General features: G+C 41.9%; 1 protein-coding gene across 2 annotated transcripts in view; it reads right to left on the bottom strand.

The window, feature by feature from the left end:
* Nucleotides 1-18,720, bottom strand: part of DNAJC3 (DnaJ heat shock protein family (Hsp40) member C3) — a 280,281-nt gene that overhangs the window by 240,708 nt on the left and 20,853 nt on the right. Inside the window, exon 2 of one of the 2 annotated variants that reach the window (XM_069204565.1) lies at nucleotides 7,916-8,026. The exons of the other annotated variant lie outside the window; for it this stretch is intronic. Within the exon in view, the coding sequence (XP_069060666.1) occupies nucleotides 7,916-8,026 (111 nt within the window). The remainder of the gene's footprint in view (nucleotides 1-7,915; nucleotides 8,027-18,720) is intronic. 2 annotated transcript variants of the gene reach the window in all.

Raw genomic sequence — 18,720 nt, 5'->3', positions numbered from 1 at the left:
TTGAGAGTCACTATCTATACAGATAGTCAATACGAATTCTGAATAGTTCATGATTTTGGTCAATTGTGGTCACAGAGAGGTTTTATGACCTATACTGGATCACCAGTGAAAAATGGTGAAAGAATAAAGGAGTTGTTATATGCAATTCAACTGCCTGAAGAAATTGCCGTGGTGAAATACAGTGCACATCTCAAGTCACAGGACTACGTGTCCTTGGGAAATGGATACGCGGATCAAGTCGCAAGGTTTTGCACATTGAACTGTATTTCACTTAAAGACAAGTGGGAATTGTTACCGGAAGAAGACACTACAAGTGCAAGTTTTGCATTAAAACTGATTGACATCTAGAAAAGTTAAAATCTTTACAGAGTAATGTGGACAAAGAGGAGAAATGTTCATGGAGCAAAATGAAATGTGTCCAGAGACAAGATGAGTTGTGGGTATCTGAGGAGGGTCAACTGGTTTTGCCAAATAACTTGTTATCCCAGATGGCAAGGATTTATCATGGTCAAGCACATACTGGGAGGGATGCCATGGTTCGTCTGTTCAAGATTGATTGGTTCAACCCCAAGTTTAGACAAGCAGCTGAAGCAGTATGCCATCTATGTGTCATTTGTCAGCAACTAAATGCGGGGAAAGGGACAGTGGTTAATTTGAGCCACATTGGAAGAGCAGGAGGTCCATTCAGCAGAATGCAATTGGATTTAATTGAGATGCTTGCGTGTGGAGGTTTGAGATATGTGTGGGCGATTGTATGCATCTTTAGTCATTGGATTGAAGCGTACCCTACACGGAGAAATGATAGCCTCACTGTAGCAAACTTGCTGCTTGGGGAACTGACACCACACTAAGGATTTCCGATCTCTTTAGAATCAGATAGGGGAAAGCACTTTAATAATGAGGTGATTAAGCTATTATGTGCAGCATTGAACATTGAGCAGAAGTTGCATTGTAGTTACCGTCCTGAAGCACCAGGACTAGTGGAGCAGATGAATGGTACTCTGAAGTCAAGAATTGCAAAAATGTGTGCAGCTACGAATTTGAAATGGCCTGATGCATTGCCTTTGATGTTGATGTCAATGAGAAACCATCTGACAGGAAGACAGGATTGTCGCCCCCATGAGAGCCTCACGGGCCGAGCAATGAGGTTGCCAGCAGGTCCAGCAAATGCACTTGTCAACATTACAGAGGATATGGTGTTGGATTACTTCAAGCGTCTGGCTGATGTAGTCCGCTCTTTCTCTCAGCAGGTGGAGGCCACCAAACTGCCATCGATCCACGATCCACGATCCAGGGCACAACCTGAGAGCCGGTGACTGGGTTGTTGTCCGAAAGCAAGTGCGAAAGACTTGTTTGGAGCCTCGTTGGAAGGGACCATACCAAGTGGCTCTAACGACTATAACAGCTGTGAAGTGTGTTGGGATCCCAAACTGGATTCACGCGAGTCACACAAAGAAAAAGCTATGTCCGCTGGATCATGACGAAGCGTTGTTGAGAGTACCAACAACTGTGCGACAAATTACAGCACCAGAAAAGGAGCAAGAAAGAACTGAAGCTGAACCTGAGCTCGTTGGAGACGGGTCCATCACTCCTGTGAGAGACGAGGGTGGAGACCTCCAGCAGGGTGCTGAGGAACCTACTGCAACTGAAACAGCAGGAGAGCCTAGTTCAGAGGGGGTTCTCCCAGAAGCAGACGTTACCGAGAGACAAAGAGAGTAAGTGCCAGCCAAGAAGGTGAAGGAGTTGAGCTGGATCAAAGTCAAGGTGGTCAGACTCCTCCTGAACCAGTTGCAGGTCCGTCAAGAGAAAACACCATACAGAAAGAAAAGGATTCAAGTTCAATCCTGAAGAGAATACTGACAGAAGGTTCACAGAAAGGAGCTAAGTGGCCGAAATCGCAAGTGGAGAAAAGGAAAGAAAGAGGTGATTGTCGAACCAACGATAGAGGAAGAAGTACATACTACGAGAAAGGAAGAATTAAGTGAAGGAGAGCTGAAAGGTGATCAAAAGTTGAAAAGAAAGAGAATAGCAAGTCGAAGATACGCAGGTCCTGAATGGGCGTATGCAACTACAAATGAATGGCAGCAGGAGTTTATGTCTTTTTGTTTTGATAGGGAAGTTCCAAGTCAAGATTTTGATGTGACCTGTAAATATATGAGCATTGGTTTGTCAATTATGAGTGGGATTTTGTTTATGGTATTGATTGTGGGTATGTCTGTTCTTGGTGCGAAAGGAGACAACCATACTTCTGCTTTTCAGACTACCACACTAATGGTTTTAGAGAAGTTTAAGTTAGATGAGAAGTATGTGCATGATTATACTAATGCGCAAGGAGAACTTTCTTCTAACGTTTTCTATCGCTTATTGAATGAGTATGTTGAGACGATAGAGGTAAAGCATTGTCTTGTGTGTACACAGATTCCTTCATTAGTCGAGGAAGGGGTCACTTATCATAGTCTTCCACAAACATATGGGGTAAGCTGTAGTCCGTTACTAACCAGGTTCTATAAACAGGAGTATATTCTGTATTTTATTCTAATCACAATGTTGTGTTTTCCTTTGTTCCTATTATTAGGTATTTGAGTAGAATAGCTAAGGATACTGACATAGTATTAGTTAGAGAATTCTTTGAGCCTACACTAACGTTTGGGACAGCATATGCGCATAAAAACAACTTAACATGCTTGCTTACACCTTTAGAGAAGAGCTTCTTAGATCATACTGATGACAGAAGAAAGGCACTGAAAGAGAAATTAGAAAAAGGCTTAGGGAAAAGGACTCATAAGAATGAATATGCTTATAGTGCAATTAAAACTCAAGGGAAATTAGCTTTAGATGCATTACACATAGGGAAGCTTTGTATATATATATAGGCCAAAGTCGCGCACTGACACTATTTGTGAATACGAGTGAATGTAGGCCTGTGTTTTTGTTTCAGAGTAAATGGACATTTATGTTAAATGGCCAGGACCCTGCGATTCAAGGAATATATTATATTTGTGGACTTAATGCTTATTACCGTCTTCCAAGAGGATGGTATGATACATGCTATTTGGGGATAGTTTTCCCAAAGATTTACCAGAGGGAGGATTTGAAAAAGTTTCCGAAAGTGACAGAATTACATCATAAGAGACAGAGGAGGAAGTCCTCTTCTGCGATAGTGGGAGATCTATTTGGTGTGGTGATTCCTTCAGTGGGAGTCATCCTGAATTCGATCAAGATTCGAAAGTTGTCTACTATTATGGATAACATGCTGACAAATTTTTCAGGGGCTATACTCCTGATAGATACTGAATTGGCTGCGGACAGAGCTATGACTTCAAAATTGTCTTGCTTTAGACATTCTTTTAGCGAAGGATGGCGGAGTCTGTAAAATGATTAACTCTAGGCACTGCTGCTCATATATTCCTAACAACAGTAAAGAGATAAGAGACTTAGGGCCAGATGTAGCAAAGGGTTTTACCCATTCTATGTCTATGGGAAAATGTGTTTGTACATATGGCCCTTACTTACTAATCGGACTAACGCAAGTAGTGATTTGAAGGAGTTGAAAGAACCAGGTGTTTGGGAAACGGTTGGTAAAGTGTTTGCTTCAGTGGGAAAATGGCTTAGTAGTATTAGAAATGGGGTGCCGTTGAAAATTATACAGGGATATTAGTTGCAGTGGGTTCTCTATTAGGAATATGGTGATTATGCAAAATAATTCAATTGAAAAGGTCTAAGAGGAATCAGAGGAGGGAAGAAAAGGGAAAAAAATCTATAGGGGAAATTCAAAGAAGAGACAAAATATTGAAGAAATAGAGCTATAGAATTGTGGGTGGTAAATTTGGTGTGATGACATTTAGTCACCAGAGGAAGGATTGCTGAAGCAGATGTCTTAATTAGAAGTTATTAATGAGTGTTTATGTGTTTTGAATAATGCATTTTGTAGAAAATTAAATAACGTAGAAAAATAATGCACAAGTTTGAAATTGTGACCTCGAAGAATGGCCAGCAGTGTACACAAAATGTATTAATTGAAGATTAATCCTTACGAAATATTGTAAATGTATTAGATTAATGTAGTAATATGTCATACCAAGGGTTATGAAGTATGTTTTAACTTCTTAATTGTAGGCCTTAACTTAGCGAGTGTCTTGGCCTAGGTTTGCCAGGCATCATGCAGAAGCTGTATTTCTTAGAGTTTAATAGAAAATTAAACTCTATGTTTAATTACTGAGTCCATTGATTATTGACTTGACTAATGATTATTAACTATCGTGTACTGATTATTTTTTATGAACTGGAACTATGGTAAGAACATGTTAAATGAGTCAAAAGGTTAATCGACCTGTACACGTCCCCTTGTAAGTTTACTTATTAAGGACAGACAAGCTAACAAATCTAAGAGGTGATTTCTATCATCTCTAAGCAGAAACTGCTCAAATCACCAGGTCCAGAAGGATACTCAGCCATTTTTTATAAAACCTTATGAGGTACACTGGCACCCCTGGTCACAAAACTTTCTAACTCTTTTAAAGACGCACCTCAGTCCCACCTTCTATGCTTGAGGCCTCTGTTATGGTCATTCCAAAAATCAGGTACACATAAATGCCTTGGAGCTTTGAATAAGCAGATATCTCTCTTGAATGTTGACAATATCTCATAACAGATATTCTTGCAGCCTAGCTAGGCCCCCTTCTACCATTTCTTATTGCACCAGTCCAGACGGGTCTTTGTCCCTCATCACCAATGCAGCGATCAAACGAAAATAATTATGCATTTGATAGCTAAAACACATCGCTCGGACCATGGGAGAATGCTGTTAGCGATTGATGACAAAAAGGCATTTGAAGGAGTCCACTGCTCATACCTCGAAGCTACACTGAAAAACTTCAAAACTCAGTGAATGACTTTGCTTGTGGATATTAAGTAATTATGCCCATTCAGTAGCTACTGTCAGAGTGAATGGGCAGACATTGCCTCTGTTTCCTATTTGTAGAGGCACGGTACAGGGGTTCCCTCTTTTTTCCCTGTTATTTGTGCTGTCCGTAGAGCCCCTAGCCCTAAGAATTCACGATAAACCAGACATTAAGGGCATCCCCTTTGGCGAGGAAGATCACATCATCAGCCTCTAAGCAGATGATATCTTGGTGTAGTGCGTGGCGCTGGTCTTAATTCTGGCCTTCCTCGATGAGCTAGAGTCTTTTGGACACATGGCAGTCTTGCGAGTGAACATACATAAATCTCAGGCACTCAATTGCTTCCTAAAAACCACACATTCGAACAGCTATATCATGTATTTACCCCCTACAATGAGCGCCCACATCCATCTCTTATTTAGGGATACAATTAGCTCCTAGTCTCAAAGACAAGGCATCTCTCAACTACATCACCAGGATAAAGCTGACCTGATTAGATGCTCCTTTTTGGCCGCTCCTGGTTGGGCTGAGTGGCTGCCATCAAAATGACAATTCTTCCTGAAATATTCTTTCTCTTTCAGACTCTACCACTTGCCCCTCCCCCTGGAGTTATTCAGGCTATGCAACAGGAGCTGAACTCCTTCGTCTGGGTTGGAGGTCCCTCCCGCATGCAGAGAGCCAAGCCACCATCTCCCAGGCGAGACCGGCCTAGGTGCCACAAATCTACAATACTATCAAGTGGCACACAACAGCTTCCTATTTGAACTGTGGAAACATCCTTCCTTACATAAAAACTCCACCTGCACAGCCTCTACCTTCCCTCCGTCACTAAGGTCTCTCTTGAGGTTTAGGGCCGAGTGAGCAGGAGGAGGGATTTTTTCCCCTCCCTGCTAACTCCTATAGTCGGGAACACAGACTTTAAACCGGGATTACATCCAAAAGCTTTTAACCATTGGCAACAACCTGGATGTCGATTCATAGGACCTATTGACTTCTATGCACTATAGCACAGTTTAATCTTTAAACATTCATATCTCAGGTTCTACTTATTGAATTCTCCTAGTTGTGGAGTTTTTTTGTGGTGTTTTGATTGTATTGCTGTAATTTCAGAGTTGCGCAAAGAATTTACATATTGCCTCTTAAATTAAGCCTGACTGCTCTTTGCCAAGCTACAACAGGCTTAGCACAGGTTATTATAGGGTGTGTATATGACTTGCACAGACTAGAACTGTGGTCCCTACTTGGACAATGTGCATACCTCTGCCGACTAGAGACCCAATTTCTAACATCCTCTTTAAGGAAACAGCTTAATTCTGCTAATACAATCGGTTTAATAAAGCATTCCTATGACTAGCTTCCAAACTGCTGCAGCAGCAAGATATTACTTCATCATAGCATTTACTTTATAGGACACATGGAGGCAACAACCCCAAAGTCCCTCAACTACTACCAGTTTGCAAAATAAATAAAAAAGAAAGAGATACAGACTTTTTACTTTTTCAGTGTTTTTTTTTAGGTCTAGAAGCGGGCAGCTTTACGTGTCACAATGTCTTCAGGTTATCAATTCTTTGAAAAAGTACAAATGAAGAAAAATAGAGAAAAAAATGGGAGCTCTGGGTCAGCCTACCCTCAGACATTCACTTTCAGGTGTTTTTACACCTCTATTGTTACTTGAATGGGCGGTCCACTGCCTTTTGAGGATGGTTGCACAATCCTGTGTGTTTTCCCATTAAGTTGTGGCGACGGTGGAATCAACAAAACCTTCTCTTCACCTGCATAGCTTTTAATTCATAGTGTGTGATCTTTAATGCATTTACTTTGTTGATATGACGATCTATGAATTGTTGCATTAATCAGCTTAGAGTGCTTGCTGTTTCGAAGTCTTGGCTTCGAATAAAGACCCAGGACTATTTACTAACTGATGTTGTGCGTCTGTTATGTTTTACTTTCATGGCATATATGTTAGATTTACAGCTATATAGGATTTCTTAATTTTGTCAAAGGGCCACTATTTGTGTTGCATTATCTAGAAAACAATATTTTGGTGTGTATGCCTTTTAAATTCACCACTTACAATGAAAGTGTCATCTTCCAACTTCATTTCATAACAATCGTTGCAGAGGGTAATGCTCTACTCTGATAATTCAGTCTGTCCAGGAAACGGACCCTACTTCTCAAGTACATACTGTTGTAGTCCATGATGTTTCTCCATTATGAATTTTCTTTCTAGGGCAGCTGAGCGTAACACATACAAATTTGCCAACCGTCATCAAACACCTTCCCCCAAATAATTTTTTATTTTTTTTTAAATCCATTGACTCTGCCACTGTTTAATTAATTCATACTTTTCCACATGCTTGGAAAATGCTACTTTAACACTATTAATAAGCACGCTCTTAGCAGGACTGAATGCCAAATATCGGGATTGCTTTTCACAAGCTGGGTGTGGTTATTAATCAAGAGCCTGATATTTCCAACTACTTACCAACTAACATATTTCCAACACAGCACATACAGAGGCTGCATCAGCTCTAACACCTGAGACTCCACTGCCTCATTCACTATTACCTGAATTTAATGGTACAACATATTCATATCATGCTGATGCATGAACCACACTCACAAGTCAAGCCCTTTTTCCATAATCCACTTAAATCAATCTAACAATGTGTCTGGGGTGTTTACTTGTCAAGGTCTCACACAAGCAAACATATAGGTAATAATTTGACTATAATGGTGAATGCCCTACTGTGTACTAAATGCACTTGGATAAATTAGATTGCTGACTTTTTTTATATTCTAGAAAAGGGCCCTCCAATAGAGCATGGTGAGGGGAGAAACAAAAGCACCTCCAGTGCCAACTCACCACAATTGAACCAGATCCACAGCCATTTTCAGAAAAAAATAGTAATGTTTCATACACATAAACTATCTTGATCACAGACATCACACTCCTGATGTGGGCTATGTTCTACTAAATAAAGATTAACACGTTTAGGTTTTTATATACAGACCTATAGCCGAATGGAAGTGTGAAATGGCATCAGCCAACTGTCCAGCTGCCAGCAACTTTTTACCCATTTCAAGGTGTTTTTCTACTTCAGCATTTATTCCGCATTCTGCTCCTGCAATGTTAAAGGTAAAAATATGTTTTTTTTTTATTGTATGGTAAATGGTAATCTGAGATCATGTAGCAAGATAATCTAAACAAATGGTTTTTACAATATATGTGTACAGGGGTGTCAAAACAGTGAACCTTTTTGGAAACCAACGATGGAGCGAATTTCCTCATTTTGCAAACAAAATGCATTTAACTACCAAGTGCAAAACTTTATGTTGTGTTGCAAGCACACAAATGAAGTAAAATAATGTACTAACTTTAGTCTGACCACTGATGACATATTAACCTGGGTTCTACATGTTAGGATTAAAAGGCCTGTTTTTGCATTATACTGCACAAGATATTGTCCTCTTTCACTGCAGATGCTGTAATTTACCAGAAGCCTTATTTTAGCTAGTGAACATGTATTAGGTTATCTATAAAACAACTAACAGCAAGTTCTCACCGGGAGAAGAGATGGCAGGAAACACGACTCATAGGAAGAACTATATGAACTGCAAGATGTTCCTAGTGTATAATTTCAAGGACTCAAATTACTGTGTTTTAAGATGTGAGAAACTAAAAAGAGTTCACCTGCTCCCAGAGTTGGCTGCGAATTGACTGGTTGCTGGGCACAAGGAATGTAATATTTGTTTCTAATATTGCTTTGGAAGAAATATATCAGTGTGTTTGTGTGTATGGGGGGGGGCACCTTAGTTTTAGGGCACAGCAGGACTGGATAGGAGAGACCTTCCTGAGCTCTTTATCTTTTCTCATCCAGAGACTAGATGTGCCTACTGATTTATAGCCGAGAATAATTTTCCAGTTTGCAAAATTTTGCTGAAGTGTGAAGGCTTCATGCCAATGCATCTTCGTTCGCTCATCAGAACTCTTGATTTGGGTTTCTTTGCTTAATGAAGTAATTGCCATTCGTATGCCTAAAATTTATTAATATTTAGTAGGAAATTCCTTTATGGAACACACCTGCTGTATGTTCTCTTTTTTATTTGTAATGCTTACTATGTGATATTTTATCTTGTTTTGAAATACCGACAAATGTTAATATTTACTGAATAAATAAATCAATTTGAATTACTTTGTTAAGAAAACACTTTAGCTCAAATCAATCCTCTCTTTTGTTTCTTGTGAAGCCCCAAATAGACTTCACTGCTCATGGCGTTTGACGTAAATGGTTGCTCCTTCTCAATTTTCTTTACAACCAATGGTGGGGGTTATTTAACAATTGTACTCGAAGACTGAGATTCAAGAATCCCCGCTCCGGCACAAACATGGTTCTATTAACTTGTGTTCCTAGAACTTCTGAACGAGTGAGGACCACTGAACCCTGGGCTTTTATATAAAAAAGGTGGTAGTAAATAAATAATGTCTGAACTGTGACCAAATGTCATACATTGGGAGAACTCTGTAAATTCTGCTCAACGTGAGAACAAAACAGATGGAATTTTGATTACTCAGTAGAGACAGACTTATCACTTAAACCATACCATTGTTTGGTTAGTCAAAAATGGTTGGGAGATTATCTGCTATTGAAATGAGCATTTGCAAAGACAATAGGTCTGGCAGAGGCTGCCAGCCTTTTGGCTTTGTCAATGTTTGTTTTGTCCTGCTTTTCATAAAACTTTCTGCCCGGAGTAGCTCACCATTTGTTTTTCTCCAAAAAGTGCTAAAAGCAAACTTTTTTGTCTCAACAAGCACCCATTGTCAAATTAGCTAGGCTCTGGTATAGAAGGGAACAACTTCATATGTGGATGAGTTTCTTAGGAAAGAGTGGAAAGTTATCACTCAGAATTCAGTTAGCCAATGGCTAAGGTGGGCTGACTCTTTGCTGTATGCTGTAGTGGGTCAAAGAAAAAAAGCAAATGATAGAGCAACAGACCAACGGAAGGAGAGGTCTGCTGAAAGCACTTCAAGTAAGTATACTGTACATAAAATTTCAATATAGACAAAATGTTTTGGCTATCACCAGACCAGAAAACTCATGACAAGAATACTAGTCAATCATTCTGACAACCAAAAAGTGATGAACGAAAACTCATGACAAGTTGTCTTCTCCACAAGTAATGCAATAGGTGGCATTCCATTTTCACTGTTTCTGTTCATCTCTAACCACAAGTAGACAATCCTATACAAAGCTGCCTTGGACTAGCCTAAAGGGGCAGTCCTGCCTCAAATGCAAGCCACATTCCTATATGAAAAACAAGCAATGCCAAATGAATATCTCCCTTTTTTGGCATAACTGGTGCGGTGCAGCACAAGTCCCTTCGCACAGGTTCATGGTGACCCTTGTGAGACCATACCTTTGCAAATTATCAAAATACAGTACATCCACTTGAAAAATTACTGAATTTAACCTATGTATTTCAGAAGGGAAGAAACTGAAACTGATCTACCAATTACAAAATGTGTTTTTTATTGTGACAGTTACTCAACTTGGAAGAGCTGTGAACACACGTACACTCAAAGGCAGTCTTTGTAGCGTGCATTTCAGGTAACTTTATCCCTTAAATTTAGTCACAACTTGATGGTAATCATTTAGTACATACATACACGATTTATATCTAATACAATGAGCAATGAATACCATTCTGAAGATGCACTTGGTAAATAAGTTTTTAGCAGATATAAAGTAGCTCTCGCCAGGTCTCTCATAGGAGCTCTGAACACCACAGCACGTTGCCCAGCAGTAATTCACAGAGCAGAAGCTGTGCATCAGAACCACCTTATTAGACTGGCTTATCACCTATCAAAGGTTTGTATTGCGCCCCTTAAATGGCCCCGTTTTTTTAGATACATTATGGGCCACAAAGTGTACACTGTGAGTGAGAAAGCTCTTTGTGACTCGCAGTGTATCTTTATTACATTGCATTTTGCTTTCCTGTGGTCACAAAGCCTGCGATTCTCTAAATTCATGCTTTGCTCTCTTAGATGGTCGGCTGCTACAGGCACTAGGGGTGATATTACGAATTCTAGGGCTGGGCTTTTTTAGCCACTTAATTGTAGATTCCTGTCAATTTGATCAGTGTGCCAAAATGATTACGTATGAGGAAGGTTTACATCAAATTAATTTTAATTGGAAAAAATGGCATTTTGACAATCATTCTGAAAACTCTACTGGATTTTAACGTTCGACAGCTTGACAAATCCAATCCTATCTACTATATATTCTTTACCATGACCCCACTGGCACAGCCAGCAACTTTGCACATTTGAACATGGTAACTGTTAATGAAATCATTGCTGTAGACGCCCAGTGGGAATAGGAATTGCCGGCCCAAAAGTATTTGTAGTTGTGCCTGACGTCGGGCCTATATTTGTGGGTGACGAGGGATGAAGCCAAATGTAGAACATACTCCAGGTCTGATCAAAATCGACATTCCGTGCATTCTTACCTCCCTGGGTCGAACCCTGCTGGTAGTTGATAAGCTAAGAAATTAAAATTAACAACTTCACTGATTTCCAAACAGGATACAAATAAATCAACTGACAAAATAGATTCAGTGTATCGCCAAGAGTTTTTGAACTAATGAGACAATTTTATGTAATAACCTTACAGTAGAGGAGATAGCGAAGAATATACAACAGAAATCCAATGTTTAGATTAAACAACGAACTGCAGTATACAAACAATACAGGAGCCATCAGTGGAAAGAGAAACAAGCAGTGGCAAAGTCGTAGGTCTGGATTTAATGTGACAACGCAAATTAAAAGGCATTTGTACATGGCTGTGTATGCATTAATTAGATCATCAAAGAAAGAAATATTAGCGAGTGCACACACAATTATACAGAAGCACCCATAAATACAGAACAACGGGTTTGCAGGAGCACACAAGTGACACAGAAGATCATCTATGAAGCCAAACAGGACACAGAGGTACACATGCAACACACACAGAGCATACAAGTAAAATATCTAAAAGCATATCTATTCTTTTTAAATTAATACACCAAGCCAGCTGAAGGCTAATTTTGTCTTTTGAGTTCCACACCTCTTCTTATGAAGCTGACACTCAGATACTTCTTTCACGTCCTTCCAAATCCAAAACATAACTGAAAGAATGCCCGGGAAGCATTCAGGAATGTATTGCCTGTCATTCGTAAACTAAACGTTGAGTAGACCAAAGTCCTCATTGTATGAGGATACCATGATCTTTAGCTTCCTGAAAATTGGCCAATACAACTGTCCTGTTTACTAAAGTGAGAAATCTGTGAGCGATTTTCAACCACAAACTAACTTTCCTGGTCGGTGGTGTTCTTCTCTTAAAAAAATACAAAGGAAAATGTGCCTTTTTTGCCACAGACAAGTTTGGCCAGATGATCAACACTTATGTTTGTAGTGCTACATACACTACGTGCAAGATAAACAATGGTGCAGGGTGTGGACCATTGGCCTCTGCTTCCATTGGCCTTCGCTTCCATTTTGGTTCACGACTCCATTTTGTCGAGTCTGGTTCTGTGCGTAAGGCACTGTTCTGTGTTTTTCCACAAGCTTCGGCAAGCTACAGGGTGGGGTGTTTTTCTGCTCAACTTCGCTCCATCTGCCTGATACGAAGGGCGCTATTTACACTCCACGAGCTATCAGTTAGGACAACAGGGGGATGCGCCTGTACTCAAGGAGGAATGCAAACTTCACTTTGGAGCCCTCTCCTGGGAACTTGGCCCGTTCTGAGGAGACGTCTCGAAGGGTGAACAAGTTACCGCCGATTGCACAATTTGTAAAGGAGGGGGTCTTTTTCTAGAAAAGACTCCTGGGCGTTAGTAAATACTATAAAGGTCAGGAGCCTAGATGGACTGGTTTAGGAACTCTCTTCTGGGTTGGACGCAACGCCAGGAGGACTGATTGTCCCGAAAGAGGCTCCCTGTGCCAGCCGATTTGGGTTCCCCGGCTTTGTGTACGGCGGAGGGATGCAGACGCTCTTTTCGGTGAAGCTTTTCCATTTATTAAGTATATTGTGTGTGCGTGCGTAATATGCACTTATTCTCGCAGTCATTTTCATGCTATTGAGCATTGAAGTATATTGTGTGTGCGTGCGTAATATGCACTTATTCTTGCAGTCATTTTCATGCTATTGAGCATTGAAGTATATTGTGTGTGCGTGTATTATATGCACTGACTCTTGCAGTTATTCACAGAGTGCTTATATTCTCACCATTATTCTCCCGTTATTCTCTTGATATATATGTATATATATATTAGTGTGGTTAGTTTTGCCATATGAGAACTTGCCCCTTAAATAAACTTGATTATTTTACCCACTAAGGTGTCTGAGAGTGATTGCTTTACATTGTGCCTTAAAATATCCTGAAGTGCATAGTTTTGATATTCTGAAGAGTAAAGCAACACAAATTGGCGTAGTCGTTTACAGGATTCAAAAAAAAAAAAAAAAGGGAAAATGCTTAATAAGATCAAAGCGGACTCAAAAGCAAGTTCTCATGTAGCAAATCCGGACATAGAAATACTGGGGTGGGAAACTGCCCCGTATAAACTTTTAGCTCAGGAATGGTCACGTTGTGCTGGTTTGTGTGAAAATTGGAATGTGTGTATGTCAAATGCAGAACCTGAAGATGTTCTTACATGTTTACAAAAGGTATCAATTGATAAGGGAAGGGAGATTTGTGCGTTGGGGAGGCGAGGCTGGATCTTGCTTTCTGCGTACCGAAAGTTGTATGAAAAATGTTTACAGTTAGAAAAAGACCACGAGCAGCTAGAGAAGGAGTTAGTAGGAGCCCGAAATTCCTCTACCATGCTAGCTTGTCAAAATAAATTATTATTAAGTGATAAGCTTGAAATGTACCAACTGGTTGCAGAGAGAACGGCCGTTAGCGTCGCTCAATATAAACACAAGAAACGAAGAGGGAAAGTTAATAAAAAGAAGGTGCATTTAGCTATCTCTCAGGCAGGATTAGCCTTTGACCCTGAATTTTGGGATGGAAACATCTGGGATACATCTGATTTTTCAGATGAGTCCGGGGGTGATAACTGTCAAGATGTTAGTCAGGGAAAGACAGAGCGCAGGAATGTTGTCCGTGCGCAGCCCATATATCGGCGAAAGTTACAGCATAGCCCAGCTAACCCTGGATGGGTGATGTTGGATGCCCTGGAGGATTATACACAACAAGAACGAAGTGATGTGATAGACAGATTTCGACAGAGGTCTGGGGAAACATTGCTTACGTGGATGGTGCGTGTGCACGATATGGGGGGGTCAGGGGGTCCAATTGGATCACGGCGACGCCCCGAGGCTTTGTATGTTAAGTACAGACCCGGTTATCCAAAATGAGTTTAGAACTTATCCAGGGAATGGTCCCATGACCAATTTGTTAGAGTTAGCTGCGCAAGGGTGTGCTCAGAAGTATCCGACAGAGTCAGACTGGCCGCCTAACGATAAACCCTGGTATACTTTGAGAGATGCAGTACAGAGATTGAAGGAAGAAGGGATGAAAACAGCTATCTTTATGGGTAATGCCCATGATTTGATGAATGGAATTTTAAATGTGTCTGTGCGAAACCGGTTGATTAGGGCCGCTCCTCCTGCATATAAGCATGTCATCATGACTTTGTTAATTAATCAGACGGGTAACCCATCGTCTCAGGTGGTAGAAGCAGTGCGTGAGTTAAGTGATTTAGGAGAATGGGCTAAGCCAGAGAGGAATTCACGGTCTGAGAATCGTACTGATAACAACAGGGTGACAAGGCGGGACATGTTTCAGGCCTTGTTGCGAGATGGGGTGACCAGAGATGAAATTGATGGGATAACCACCAAGGACATTTGGGAAATGTACCGCAAACGCGGCTTGGATAGAAAGGAGGGGAGCAGGAAAGGGAACAAGAAGGATAACAAAGTGATGAACCAGAGAAAGGCATGAGGGGAGGAGCGTGAGGGTGAAAAGGGAGAGAGAGAGAGCCCCACAGTAGAGAGAGATCCCCAGATGATGGAGATTGGGAGGAAGAGCACCGAAGCTCAGAGGGAACCCGGAGCAGGGAGAGAGACCGGGAACTGACAGGTTCTGGGAAAACTCGAGGAAGAGAGTGGGAGAGGGAGCTGGTAAGCTCATAGAGGTTGCGAAGCAGAGACAGGGAGGAGGAGTTCCCTGAGAATTACCGCAAACTGAATCCAGATCTGACTTGGGCAGACTCTGATGTGCGCAGAGTGAAAATAGATTAGGAAAAAGGTCAAACTCCGGTGCAGGGATGGGCTCGCAAAGATAACAGACCTCATGTCAAAGTAGAAATTTATTGGAAACATGGAAATGTTCAAAAAGTTCGAGCCCTCGTTGACACCGGAGCGGAGGCCTCTTTGATTAATGGCAACACAAGAAAATTCAGGGGACAGTACTTCACCATTACGGGATTGGGCGGAAAAGAAACCCCGGCAGTGCAGATAGTGGTTCCCATGAAAATAGGGGCACTTTCAAAGAGAGAATACACTGTCTTGATTGTGCCCATTCCCGAGTACATTATTAGAATTGACATTTTGAAAGGGATGACCCTACATTTGGAAGATGGATGTTATCAATTTGGTTCCAAAAGATTTATATCAATAGCCGCCGCAAGGGTGGGGCTGTTGAAGATTCCTCCGGTAACACTTCCCCAAGCTACTAAGGTGATTCAAATGAAACAGTACAGAATACCGGGAGGACATGAGGAGATTAGCCAGACTATACATGACTTACTGGAGGCCGGGGTAATAGTTCCCATCACCACTGCGTGGAATAATGCCCTCTGGCCTGTTTGTAAAAGTGTTAACAGTTGGAGGATTTGCATTGATTATCGCCAATTGAATAAACATACACCTCCTCTGACTGCAGCGGTCCCAGACACCATTACCTTGATTGAGAACATACAGAAACACAGTGGGACTTGGTATGCCACCATTGACATTGCCAATGCGTTCTTTACGATACCAATAGCTACTGAGAGCCAGCCTCAGCTGGCATTCCAGTGGGCGGGGCGTCAGTACACCTTCTGTAGATTGCCCATGGGGTATTTACATAGCCCCACTATCTGCCACGGCTGGTGGCAGAGCATTTGGATGAAGTACCAGTGGTTCCTGGAGTGCAAATTTCCCACTATATAGATGACGTGATGATGCAGGGAGAGACACAAGAACAGGTGCAGATTCAGCTAGACAGGGTGGTGGAACATTTGCAAAATAAAGGGTGGGAGATTAACCCCGAAAAAGTGCAGGGACCGTCTCAGAGCGTGACATTTTTGGGCATTCAGTGGAATCAGGGACACAGAGAAGTGTTGCCAAAAGTGAAACAAAAGATTAAGGAATTTGCAGTGCCGCAAAATCGGAAGGAAGCCCAGAGTTTTATTGGACTATTCGGGTATTGGAGACAGCATATACCCCATTTGTCTCAGATTTTGGCCCCATTGTACAAAGTTACACGAAAGAAGAATGCATTTGAATGGGGAGAGCAGGAGCAGCGCGCGTTTGAATTGGCGAAAGACGCCATTCAGCATGCTTTGGATTTGTCGCCGATTCAGGAGGGAGACATTGAGTTAAATGTGACAGTCCAGGGGCAGCATGCCAATTGGAGTTTATGGCAAAAACAAGGAAGAAAGAGGGTGCCCCTGGGATTTTGGACAAAGAAGTTACCAGAGGCAGGAGAGCGGTATACTCCCTTTGAGAAGCAGCTGTTGGCCTGCTATTGGTTGATACTGAGCAAATTACACTGGGACACAATGTGATTTTAAGGCCTGAAATTCCCATCATGCAGTGGGTAATGAGTTCCCCTAAAACTCATAGAATTGGACATGCGCAGGAAGCCAGCATTATAAAAAGGAAATGGTATGTCCAGGACAGGGCACGAGCGGGTCCAAAAGGAACCGCCGTTTTGCATGAGCAGGTAGCGCAGGCTCCAGTGGAGAATTCCGAAATGTTGCATGATGTGCCTTCAGTGTGTGAATCCCCAGTAGGGTGGGGCCAGCCGTTCGCAGACTTGTCTGCAGATGACAAAAAACATGTATGGTTCACAGATGGCTCAGCAAAATATGTTGGAGCGAAAAGGCACTGGAAGGCAGTGTCCTATAATCCTGTTACAAAGAAGCTTTTGACAACTACAGGACAGGGAAGAAGTAGCCAGTTTGCAGAGCTTTATGCTGTGTATCAGGCTTTGAAACAAGAGCTACCCGGAAAATGTCACATTTATACAGATTCCTGGTCTACCGCCAATGGGTTAGCTACTTGGCTTCCCACGTGGCATGCACATCAGTACAAAATCCATAACAAAGAGGTATGGGGGAAGGAGTTATGGCAAGAGATCTGGGAAATGTTACCTCAAAGCACCGCGACTGTCTATCATGTGGACGCTCACTGTCCAACTGATTCATTAGACCGATGGTTCAATTGTCTTGAAGACGATCGAGCCAAGATTCAAGAGGCTGAAGTGGAGGCGCAGAATTCTGATTTGGTGGGAATGGCTAAATGGGCACACCAGAAATGCGGACATCTTGGAGAAAAGGCTACTCACAGGTGGGCCGAGATTAGAGGGATGCATCTTCCCCTAGATTTGATTAAAACAGCAATCATTGAATGTCCTATTTGTCAGCATGTACAGCACAGACCGGTCCCACAGGTGGTGAGAGGCCAGCTAGGCAGAGGTAAATTGCCAGGACAGATTTGGCAGATTGATTACATTGGAACAATGCCAGTGAGCAGAGGGTGTCAGTATGCCTGCACCGTGGTAGACACTTACTCTGGTTTTCTCATAGCCTTTCTCTGCAAGCGCGCAACTCAGCAGAGCACCCTGAAAACATTAGATCTATTGATTCTGTACTATGGGGTGCCACTCCAGATTCAAAGTGATAACGCCAGCCACTTCAAGGGCAGACTAGTGCAGGACTATTGTGCACAACACAAATATTGAGTGGATTTTCACATACCTTACTACCCACAAGCAGCGGGACTGATTGAGAGAATGAATGGGTTGTTGAAAGAACAATTGCGTAAACTGTCTGATGGGACACTGAAGGTGTGGAGGGATAATTTGTACGATGCTTTGCAAATTTTGAACAACCGACCCCTTACAAATGCCGAGACACCTCTCATGAGAATGCTCACACCTGCTTTACAGATTAATCCGTTTACAACGAGCAATACCATTGTGTATTGGGAAACAGCTCCAGGAGCTTTGGCCCCATATCGAGCTACACCAGAATCTGCAGGACTTGACTTACATGCTTTACACATGCATCGATTGAAGCCTAGAGACATCACACTGATTGAAACTGGGGTGGGAATTCAGATTCCCCCTGAGCATTACGGTCTGATCGCCCCTCGATCTGGGCTTGCCCTGAGAGGCATACAAGTTTTAGGAGGCGTGATAGATGCAGACTACCAAGGCGAGTTAAAAGTCATTCTCTTGAACAGTGGTGACGCAGACCTAGTGGTGCAACCTGGTGATCGCGTTGCCCAAATTGTCATCATGCCGGTTTATGGAGGTATTGTTAAGAAGGGGAGCGCCCCAGCTCTTCTCACTGTAAGAGGCAAAGGAGGGTTCGGATCTACTGACAAGAACCCAGGGGCCAAAGTGTGGATTGAATCCCCAAATAACCCTCCTCAACCCGCTGATATCATCGCCACTGGACCCGACAATGTCCTGGTAGTTATGCGACCTGGTCAAGACAAATGGGAACATGTTCCCGCTGACAAATGCTATTTGCGAGAATGATAATACGTGTTTTTTCCTTTGT

The sequence above is a fragment of the Pleurodeles waltl genome, chromosome 8, assembly GCF_031143425.1.
Source record: "Pleurodeles waltl isolate 20211129_DDA chromosome 8, aPleWal1.hap1.20221129, whole genome shotgun sequence".
Taxonomy (NCBI): Eukaryota; Metazoa; Chordata; class Amphibia; order Caudata; family Salamandridae; genus Pleurodeles; species Pleurodeles waltl.
Note: the sequence above shows the minus strand (reverse complement) of the source record. Positions and strands in the feature narration are given on the sequence as shown.